We start from the raw sequence: 11,578 nt of genomic DNA, 5'->3' as shown, positions 1-11,578 counted from the left end.
ATTTCTGTCCTTGACGGAATGTATTAAATAAGCAAACACCACCAACAAGCAAAACAAGTACTACAATGTAAAAACATTAAAAAAAAAGACAACCCTCTCACATGCATAAATGAAAGATTGCACACAAAGAACTCACATCCTAACTCAATTTTTACAACAAAGGACAAACAGCTCTTTGCTGATTCCCTTCCCCATATAGCCCCACCTCTGGTGAGATATAAGCAAAGTGTATTTTCCTCATCTCCTCCTAAGCATTGGGGATCAGCCTCTTTGAATTGGGGATCTGAGTGGCAGGACCAATGAATGGGGCAGTACACGCTGCCTCCACTGAACTATCTACCACAGACTTTTACCTTCGCAATCAAAGAGCTAGGCTCCAGGTGCTGGTGAAGGGCAGATTCTCACCTGTTTTTTGTTACGTCATCAAAAAAGGATTCCATTCTTATACCAGTTGTCTTCTTCTTGACCCAACACTTAGAACTCAACTTCCTGGGGCACCTGGGTGACTCAATCGGTTAAGCATCCAACTTTGACTCAAGTCATGATCTCGCTGTGCCTGAGTTGGAGCCCCGCCTTGGCTCTCTGCTGTCAGCGCAGAGACTGCTTTGAATTCTCTGTCTCCCTCTTTATCTGCCCCTCCTCTGCTATTTCTCTCTTTCAAAAAAAAAAAAATATATATATATATCTAAACACTAGAAAAAAACATTCAACTTCCTTTTAGTGACTCAACTACTCTTATTCCCTCTTCTTCCCACTAACCTTCCTCCCACAAACACAGCAGGTAGCTACTTTTACATTGCATCATGTAGGGCTCAGAAACATCCTTACAAACATTATTAAACTAACTCAGCCTAGCTCCCCTTGCTCCAGGCTATAAAATTATTACCTGTTTTGAGCTTCTCTTAATTTGAAGGGGTATGTACCATATATTCTGAGCAGAGAGGGCATGCAAATGACTGCTTCTCACATTTTTCTTGTTAAAACCAGAATATTCTATAGGAAATTTAAAAGAAACCCCACAGCAGGGTGCCTGGGTGGCTCAAGTCATGATCTCATGGGTTCCTGGGTTCCAACCCCACGTTGGGCTCTGTGCTGACAGCTCAGAGCCTGGAGCCTGATTCAGATTCTGTGCCTCCCTCTCTCTCTCTGACCCTCCCCTGCTCATGCTGTCTCTCTCTCTCTCAAAAATAAATAAACATTAAAAAAAATAAAAGAAACCCCACTGTCAAGTCACCAGTTTCCTCCCAATGTGGTATGGCTCCCATCTCTTCTGAGGTGACCCTGGCTATCTTAGCATTCACAACCATAAACACACTTGGAGGGGAACAGGGCATAATGTATGCAAATTACTAAGTGGTACAAAGAAGTAAATATAAATCATTCATAATCCTACCATGCAGGCAAACTTCAGCAGACATTTTATCACATTTATTTCCAGTCTTTTATGTATGCATTTTACATATTCACTTAATTTTGTATTCCTGTTAAAACATTTTTAAAAGTTTCTTTATTTTGAGAGAGAGAGGGGAATCTGAGTGGGGGAGGGGCAGAGAGAGGGAGAGACAGAATCCTAAGCAGGCTCCATACTGTCAGTAACACAGAGCCCGAAATGGGGCTCAAACCCACAACCCTGAGATCATAATCTGAGCTGAAATCAAGAGTCAAAGCCTGACCAACTGAGCCACCCAGGTGCCCCTCCTGTTAAAATATTTCTATGTAAAGAAACAAAAATATATTACTACTTATCCTGTTACAGACCTCACTTCAAAATTGCCTTTAATTTTTTTGTCCTTTCTGTTACTATAAATTATAGGATACATGCTATTTTAGAAAATATAAACAATAAAGATCATAAACAAGAAAAACAAAATTGCCATAAATCCTCCCAACCAGAGACAAATACCATTAACAGTTAGTTATATGAGACAATATTTTACATACAGTACCTTAGACAAACCTCCTTCCAGGTCACCTGGGTCTATCCCCCAATCCTTAGGAGTCTCAAAGTCCAGCAGACCCTGCATTAACCCAAAAGCCTTATTAGAAATCAAAAAGCAGAATGCCAACTAAATCTCCCATGTCAACAATCTCCAGCCAATGCCAAATTATCAGAGGGTGTATGTAAGTTTGTCTGTCACAAGTAAGAAGGAAAGAATGGCACAGAGTTCTTTCCACAAAAAGAGTCATACATGCTGGACACTGTATTCTGGAGCCTATTTTTTCCCACTGAACAACATATCATGAACATTTTCCCATTATATTATGTTTTTATAAACATGTTTTTCAATTGTCGCAGACTGTTGCATCCTGTAGATAAATCATAATTCTTTAGTCACCCTACTTTTAAATATTTAGGTTCAATAATTTTTACTGTAATAATAATCTTTGTGCATTTTTCCTAAGGATAAATTCCTAGAAGTAAAACTGTCAAGGTTAAAAGTGGTGATGCATATTTCCAAGTTCTTTACAGAAGGATTATGTTCCCACCAGTCATACCTGAAAGCTTGCTTCAATCAGCCCCCACTGTACATGGAGTATTAACATTTAATCAAAAAGTGTTGTCAATTCAATCAACAAAGAAATCCTACCTCATCATTGTTTTAATGCAAGTTTCTCAAATAGCTGGTGAGGTAGAACTTTCAAAAACATGTTTGCTATTAGCATTTATTCTTTTGTAAACTGCCTATGTCCTCTGTTCATTTTCTATTATTTTCTTTTTTATTTCAGCTCGGAGGTATAATGGACATATAAAACTGTTAGGTATTTAAAGTGTGTATGGTGACGATTTGATATATATAAATATTGTAAAAGGATTGCCTCCATCTAGTTAATTAACACATCCATTACCTCACATATTTAGCTCTTTTTTTCTTTTTGGCAAGAACATTTAAATTCTACTCTTAGCAAATTTCAATTATACAATACACTGTTATCAAATACAGTTACAATGTTTTACATTAGATTCTCAGACCTTATTCATCTCATAAACTGAAAGTTTATGCCCTTTTACCAGCCTCTCCCTATTAGTTTTTTCTAATAGTAGTCTATTTAATTTTTGTAAAAGAGGAAAAATTAACATCAACATCACTCCTATGACATGAGTTGCATTACACAGGAAATCAGCATGACCACCGATTCTAGAATATCCTTAATGTAACATGCAAATTTTACTGTACACAAATAATGTACCATTTTCCAAATCATATCTCAAATTCCAGGCAAGAAAAATTCTCTACATTAAATTTGATAGTTTCCATACATAGCCTGTTTGACATAAACTAGGAGCTCAATAAATGTGAATTTCTGTTGTCCCTAAATGCATCTATTTCTTTTTTTAAATGTTTTTTTCTTAATTTATTTTTGATACAGAGAGAGACAGAGCATGAGAGCAGTAGGGGCAGAGAGAGGGAGACACAGAATTGGAAGCAGGCTCTAGGATCTGAGTTAGCTGTCTGCACAGAGCCCGACACAGGGCTCAAACCCACAAATGTGAGGTCATGACCTGAGCCGAAGTCGGAGGCTTAACCGACTGCGCCACCCATGAACCCCTAAATGCATCTATTTCCAATTCATGCTAATATGTAATAAACATATTGTTTAATCAGCTTGCCAGGACTCATTAGACACTATGTACATTATGTACTCAAAAATTTCTGTCATGACTGTTAATTTTCATAATATCTCAGAAAAGATAAAGTATTTCTTAGGTATCATTTCTTTTTTTATAATTAACTTCTATGCACTCATTACTAGGCATGCTGACCATCTGTCACGTATCTATCTTGCTAATATTATGTTTTACTCAATTTTTCATGTGTGTTTTTAATGGAATAATCTATCATTATTTCCCCCTCTTTTTCTGCTAGGGAAAAGCTTTCTCACACCAGGATCCCCTGATTCTTTCTAAGCCATGAGCCAATCAGTCAGACAGCCATGCTCTTAAAGAAGTTGACAGCAGGCATTTCAGAATGAGCTCTTTCCCTCAGGGTGAGGAACACTGGAAAGTTCTTCCTTCCCTTAGCGGCAGGCCAGTGGTTTGAACTTGTTTTTCCAGGATGCAGTGAGCATAGCTATGGGAAAAACTGGTTTGCCTTGCGTAGCCTCCCACGGTTTCATACAGATCCCCAAGGCATATTTTATAGCTATTGTCTCTTGTTTCCTCAGTGAAATGAAACTAACAAAATTCTTTAATTACTTTTCACCTGGACTACCTCATTTATGCTCCCAAAAAGCACACCAGGAAAGTAATAATACTACTTTCATGTTACAGTCGAGGAACCTGAGGCAGAGAGAGGTTAAGTAATCTGCCTGAGTTCAAGCAGCCTAGAAGAGGCAGAGCCAGATCCCCACCCACAACGGCTAACTCCTCAGTCGGGGTTTCTAATTACTGTGCCCTGCATTCCTCTGGTATGGAGTTTCGTGACTGCAGCAGCACCACTTCTCTGGGTATAGAACAACAGCCGCGTGTTCCAGGAAGCTTCCCAGGGTCAGCATTGATCAAGCTCTCTCCATGCATGACCCATTTGCCCCTCACAGCAGTCCTGCGGAGCAGGTTCCAGTATCCCCATCTCACACAGGAGAAAACCAAGGCCGAAGAGGTCCAGTAATGCCACAGTTGGTGACAGCAGCGCCGGTCCAGCCTCAGCTCGGGCTGCAGATGCAAAGCCGAAAGGCACAACTTTTTCTGAGGACAGAATGTTAGTCAATGAGCTTAACCTTCCTGAGCCTCAGTTTCTTCATACACCAGAGCCTTTCTGATTATGGGGACTAAATAAGAAACTTAAATGGGAAGGTACCCAGTAAATAGCAGGTGCTTGTGTTTTTTTAAGAGATGGTAGCCACTGGGCAAGAACTGCTTATAAAGGTTTACTCAAAACACAATATGGAGATGTGGTCCAAACCTTTCCCTCAGCTCACTCTGGAGAGGCAGCCTGGCAGAGCCTTCTCTCCTGGGGTGTCTGGAAGTGCTCTCCTGTAGGTGTGCTGATGTCAGAGAAAGAACCACTAGGCATTCAGGAGAGCAAAATTCATTCTGTTGTGTTGCTCTTGAGAAAGATCCTTAATCTAGGGGTGGAGGTAGATGTTGCAAAAGGAGAAAAGACTCCAGTGTTGCTTTTTCCCTTCCATTGTTTTAAAGTACATAAAATTGTGACTTTGGGGAAAATCACATCTCTTTTCTGCAGCTCCTTGCCTCATCTGTAAAATGCGGCTGATGATATCTTACCTGCTGATATCTTATATGAGAATAGAGGCTCTGGCTGCCTCCCCACCCTCGCCGCTGCCAGCAGGTGGAGGGGGTGGGGCTCCATTCTCCCTTTGCTCCCAAGAATCTCTCCCGCCCCAAACTAGCCTCCTTAGAGATTCATGCCAGCCTCCCAGGTCCCTTTCAACTCTCTGATTCTTTGGTCTTACTCCTCACTGAGATGTGCTGCTTTAGACTTGGAGGACAGAAAAAGCCTGGAGGATGGACCAATCTTGACCTTTGGAAGAGGAAGTCACAACTCTACATGTCTAAGGAGAAGAGCGCCACAGCATGTGTGTGTTTTCCCAGCACAGGAAAGCACTGTCTCATTGACGTTACCTTCAACAGCGTCTGGTATTTTAGAAGTCTCTGGCTTGGTCCTCTAAGATACTTAAAAAGAGGGAGACTGTGATCCAATTGGCGTTGGCACACCTTTAAAAGCCAAACAGAAACAATGTGAACAAAACAAATAACACCCAGAGAAAAATAAGTGGCAGCATTTGAATACACGAAATGAAGTGGGCTCTTCATGGAAAAGAGGCGCAACTGTGCTGACCAGCTTTGTAAAGCTACCGAGTTGGATCCCTCAGGAACAGTGTGTAAAGTGAGAGAAAGGGGAAGGAGGATGGCTTGGCTAGTGATTGTATATGCAAGTAGGGAAGCAGGACCATTTATTTCTTTTTAGAAAGCAAGTCAGGTAGAACGCAGTGGGGCACTTTAAATCCTGAAAAAGAGGCAGCTTGTGTTTGAGTTGGGGGTGATGTCTATTCAGGTCATTTTGAGTCTGGAAGTTACATGACCACTGATGAAAATCATTCCAGGGAGCCCTATGTTGTGACCTTTTGGACTTAGTTCCACTTAAAATTCCCCATCCTAATTTGAGAAACTTAACAGAAGCCCATGGGGGAAGAGAAGGGAACAAATTGTTTCAAACAAAGAGGGAGGCAAACCATAAGAGACTCTTAAATACAGAGAACAAACTGAGGGTGGATGGTGGGGTAGGTAGGGGAGAGGGGAAAGTGAGTGCTGGGCATTGAGGAAGGCACTTGTTGGGATGAGCACTGGGTGCTGTATGCAAGTGATGAATCATGGGAATCTACTCCCAAACCCAACAGCACACTGTATACACAGTATGTTAGTTAACTTGACAGTAAATCATGTTTATGAATGAATGAATAAATAAATACATTCCCCATCCTACAAGAGGGCTCTGATTTGCTCAGCAGGCTATATAGCTACTCCTCACAGGCCTGTCCCATAGAGACCGAGGGCAGCACCAAAACTTCCAACATATAGTTTCAAAATAGGAGAGACTTCTAATAAATATAAATTCAAATGCCAAATTCCCCTGCCTGGTTAAAAGTTCTGATTTCTTTAAAGACTTGACACATGCAAACACTGTCCAGGGAAAGCAATTTGTGGGAGACTCTATGGTCTCAGCATTACCCCAAAGAAGGCGCAGTCTTGACATTCTTGCCAGATTGCCCTAGCTCGGGGCAGATTCTTATGGTATTTAAAATACATCTGAAGATCTTCTTTCTGAAGGGGGGAAAAGAATTGGAGCAAATTAGTCAGGTGGCAGTTTTCAGGAATAGAACAGGATGATACCATTTATTCATTTGAATATTCAACAAGCCTGAGTATTTTCACAGTGTGAGGAACTGGGGATGAGTGATGACCTTCTGTTGGGGTGACTGTGTGATGGGAGGGCAAACGGAGGGCTCCACACAGCCATAGGTACTAAACACGGACCTGGACGGGGTGCTATGGGAGCAACTACAGGACTCTGGTTAGTTCATAAACCTTCCTCCTCTGCTCTTTATCCAGGACATCACTGTCCCCCCGCCGAATCCCCAGGAATAGCTCTGTAGTGAGGGACAAAATTGACAGAAAGGATGCCGGTAGCTCATGGCCCCTTCTTTCTCTCTACCTGTCTTCCTATTATGAATATCATGATGCCAACCCTAGGGGAAAAAAAACCCAAGAGACAACCAAAAAATAGAAACACTCCAAAAGGAAAACATGGCGGTTTGGACAAAACAACATAGATCTAAGCCCTTTGGGCAATTCCCAGAGGAGCAGGCTCTGCCTCAGACATCACCTTCCACCTATGGCACCAGATGCCAAGATGGGAAAAATTACACAACTATCCCAGGACATGAGATGAAAGATTCACAGTGCTGTGTGGACTATTTCTCGGTGCCTCAAAGGCCATGAGAGATGGGCACCTACCTATCAATACCCCAGATAGAAAGGTTGCCCCAAGTCTGTGGAATCAGCTTGCCAGCTCCATTCACTCTATCAATAGGACCTGGCTCAGAGCAGCTGCACCTGTCACAGCGCCTGTGCTCTCTGGTGAAGAAGCCCATGTGGATGCATCCTCGTGGACTTCTGTGTCCCTATTCTTCTCAGGCCAACCCTGATGTCCTTCATGTGGACACAGGTTATTTTTTTCCCTCACAGCTTTAAGTAGGTCTATTCTACATTTTTTTAAAAGTTTCTTTATTTTGATAGAGAGACAGAAAGCAAGTGGGGAGGGGGAAGAGAGAGAGAGAGGGAGAGAGAGAAAGAATCCCAACCAGGTTCCACACTGTCAGTGCGGAGCTCGATGTGGGGTTCAAACTCACCAACTGTGAGAAACCTGAGCTGAAACCAAGAGTCAGACAGACACTCAAATGATGGAGCCACCCAGGGGCCCCAAAGTCTATTCTACTTCTAAACACACTGCTGTAGTGAACGCTTTCTGTTTCTGTAGTGTCTGTAGTTCTCCCCTCTCTGGAACTTCAGCCACTCTGTCCTTTGCTATTCTCTGCAGGAAAAATGACATACATGTGTGTATGGAAAGGAGATGACCCTTGAGGAAATGTTGTTCAGACAGGGTAAGGAACAAAAATAATAACTCCGAACTTAACAATATGTTCATTATTTATACACTCAAGATCTACTGAGTGCCACTGATATGCCAGGCACTGTGCTAAGTATATTTGTTAAACTCAACGGCTTCCAGAGCAGAGTAGCCTACACATGGGGAAGACTCCTGCCATACCGAAGGCCAGGTTTACAAAATACTACAAACTGATTAAGGCATCTCACCCGCATTGGGTCCATCAAAGCACAAAAACACTGGCCTTTAGCACCTAAAAGAATTCAAGGTTTAACTGCTTTCAACACAAACTGCAAAAGGGTTCATTTTTTAAAAAATTTTAAAGGTTTATTTATTTTTTGAGAGAGAAGAGGCAGAGCATAAGCAGAGGAGGGGAAGAGAGAGAGGGAGACACAGAATCCAAAGCCAGCTCCATGCTCTGAGCTGTCAGCACAGAGCTCGATGAGAGGCTCGAACCCACAGACCATGAGATCATGACCTGAGCCAAAGCTGGTGACTTAACTGTCTGAGCCACCCAGGTGCCAGAGTCACTAAAGGATTTTTTAAATCTGGAGGAGACTTTGGAGGTCCAGCCTCCCACCCAGTAAAACAACCTCAACAGTTAGCCACCTTTCCCCAAACTTTCCCAGTAACAGAGGCAACTGGTTCTCTTGATGGATGCTGAGCAGAAACCTGTGTTCCTGAAACCCTCCCTTCTTGGTACTGTGTCTACACTTTGAGCAATGCAGAACATTATAAGCCTTCAAAGACCAAATCACAACTTTTGACCTCTTCAATCCAAAATTCCCTACAGAAAGGATATACAGTAACCAGCAGCATAAGAAAGTACCCTCACCTCCTTGCAGAATAAATCAGGAGGCTAAAAAAAATTGCTATCAAAAGTTCATAATCACCTGATTGTTTATGCATTAGGACAGTAGCTCTGCGTCCAGGTTCAGTTCTTGGCTTTGTCAGTTACAAACCAAATGGTCCAAGTCCAGTGACTTAACCTTCCTATACTTTAGTTTTGTTGTCTATTAAATGGGCTCATGACAATAGTCAACTATGATTGTTGTGAGATTAAATGAGATGATGTATTGAAACTTCTCAGAAAATGCCCAATACATAATACATACAGAATACATACAGAATGCCCAATAAATGGCAGCTATTGAGAAAGCACTTTTTACTTTGTAGAACCCTTTTGAACACTATTTTATTAGATTTCTACAACAACTTTACATATTGGTATTATTAAGTCTATTGTATTGAGAAGGAAAGTGAGACTCCAAGGGTTTAAGTGATTTAATGTGAGGTCATGCAGATAGCGAGTGGCTCAAGTTAGACAAGAAGTTACATCCTGAGTCCCACCCCAATGCTCCTTCAGCCATGTCTGAAAGCACGCTCTTTTGTGCCATGTCAGGTCTCAGAGCAAATGGAACTCAAAGTAAACTACTGACAAATGTTATTCTACATAGAGCTTGGCCTCTAGGGCAGGATCTTCCTGGATTCTGCAAGCTATAGAGTCTGATTAAAACACTTGGCCAGAGCAATATTTCAAAACTCATCTCCATAGAATTCTGCAAATACTATGGAGAAAAGGTCAATTGTTGTGGTAAATGATGGTTGAGGGGCCCACCTAACAAATACACACAGCCCTAGCCAGTTCCCTCAAGGAGCCCAAAGATTAGGTGGTCAAGGTTTTTAATTACTCCATTTGTCCCAGACTAATAACTTTGTGTTTGGCAAGAATTTATTACCTATATTATATCTCCAACATCATAAATCATTAGGATTATATGCAGCGTTTAAATGCAGGTCTGGATTAATGATTTCTGAGGTTTCTTCCAAGATGGAGGACTATAGAGAGCTCTGTGAAATTTTAGGTGAGGAATTCTTCCAGGAAAAGATGTTTTGTCAGCAATTCCCTGACCATTTCCTTATACTTGGACAGTTTTAAAAATAATATTCATTTTCTTTCTTCACAGGGTTCAGTCCTTTCTCATCCAATAATTTAAGTAAGTCTTTGCAATAATGACATAAGCAATTATAAAATATTTCTAAACTATGAAACTAATTTACATCGGTGGTTTGATGAGTGCAAAATTGAAAAATAATGTTAAACAGTAAAAATGCTATAGAAGTAACTAAAAATGGAAATTAATCAGATTGCATACAAAATCATTTTTAGTGTATCTTGAATTCTGGCACTTGGTGAAAACCCTGATGAGGCTGTGGTGGAAAGCCCATACGGGGCCAAGAAAGGTCCGTCTAAGCCAGTCACAGTGCTGAAGGTTAAAGGCTCTGCCTCTCCATTGTGTCAAAGGCCTCGACACCTGGGGATTTTTGTTTTCTTGCTCTGTTTATCACAAGTACCGCTCTTAGACTTGGCAGCTACAATTTGGGTTGTTTAAAAATTTTTAAGTTGAGCTGTTGAGTCAGGTCACACACAAAAACAGGAAGGGAATGAAAAGAAGGGCTAGTTGAGAGAGAGAGAAGAAATGAGAGACTGTGAGAGTTCAGGGAGCCAGGATCATCTGCATAGTCCTCCCACGGGAAGAAAGCACTTGGTGGGGAGTAGTACCGGGCAGTACATTTCTCTGTAGCAGCTCTTCTAGAGCGCCTCGGGCCCAAACAGCCTATTCACTGCTCAAAGCAGACGCGCAGAGAGGGCAAGAAGGAAGAGGTGTGGCGGCAGGGAAGGGAAGTAGTCAGAGGTATGGTGTTGTAGGACAGGAAATCAGAAACTGAGCACTCAGCATAAGAGGGACCACTGATTTAATATATCTTCATGTTGTATAATGAAATAAATAAGTAAATAAATAAATAATAAAATGGAAGAAAACACATTTTGTGAGACTTTTAGTTTAGCATCAGTACTTCTCTTGAGCGTGTAAAGTATACAACTTTAGTGAGGAATTTAAACCTGCTGTGTGATTTTTGTTTGAAAACAGTTAGCTTAGTCATTCAGAGGAGGATCATCTGCTTTGGGTGGGGGGCAGTCTTCCATGTCACCAGGCTTTGCAGGAGGCCAAGCTTGTAAATTGCTCCCACCTGTCATATGAGCTTAGGCAAACTGGACTCATCAGACTCCTGTTTTGCATTCAAAAGGCATGTGTAACTTTTTAGACCATCGGTGTTTCCATTTGCCCTTGCCTCTTACACAGAAAATTAAAGGCTAACTTTAATCACATGGTTGTTTTGACTTACTGGTAGCCCAGACTTACTCTCTTGAGAAAGCAACGTGCCAGAAGCTCAGGGTTTTCAGTGCACTTTTCCAATTCTTTTAGAAAAGTCCTAGGGAAAGAAAAGTATAATAATGTTTTAACTTTTTATATGTATAAGGTTAAAACTTTTTAAAAGTAAAATCATATAGGGTTTTAAGAGTATTTAGAAAAATGCTGTTTTCCAGGTTTTGTTACTCTTGACTCATCTTCAACACACCGATTTGGGAGAAAAAATATTCTGTGACA

At 41.3% G+C, this 11,578-nt stretch overlaps 1 protein-coding gene across 3 annotated transcripts in view; it reads right to left on the bottom strand.

The window, feature by feature from the left end:
* MCF2L2 (MCF.2 cell line derived transforming sequence-like 2) overlaps positions 1–11,578 on the bottom strand; it is a 227,575-nt gene that overhangs the window by 40,598 nt on the left and 175,399 nt on the right. For all 3 annotated transcript variants that reach the window (XM_029939799.1, XM_029939801.1, XM_029939800.1), the window contains exons 18-21: positions 11,333–11,402; positions 6,689–6,781; positions 5,582–5,674; positions 1,947–2,018 (exon numbers count right to left, since the gene is read on the bottom strand). In XM_029939799.1, the coding sequence (XP_029795659.1) occupies positions 1,947–2,018; positions 5,582–5,674; positions 6,689–6,781; positions 11,333–11,402 (328 nt within the window). The remainder of the gene's footprint in view (positions 1–1,946; positions 2,019–5,581; positions 5,675–6,688; positions 6,782–11,332; positions 11,403–11,578) is intronic.

This window comes from Suricata suricatta, chromosome 5 (assembly GCF_006229205.1).
Source record: "Suricata suricatta isolate VVHF042 chromosome 5, meerkat_22Aug2017_6uvM2_HiC, whole genome shotgun sequence".
Lineage (NCBI taxonomy): Eukaryota > Metazoa > Chordata > Mammalia > Carnivora > Herpestidae > Suricata > Suricata suricatta.
Note: the sequence above shows the minus strand (reverse complement) of the source record. Positions and strands in the feature narration are given on the sequence as shown.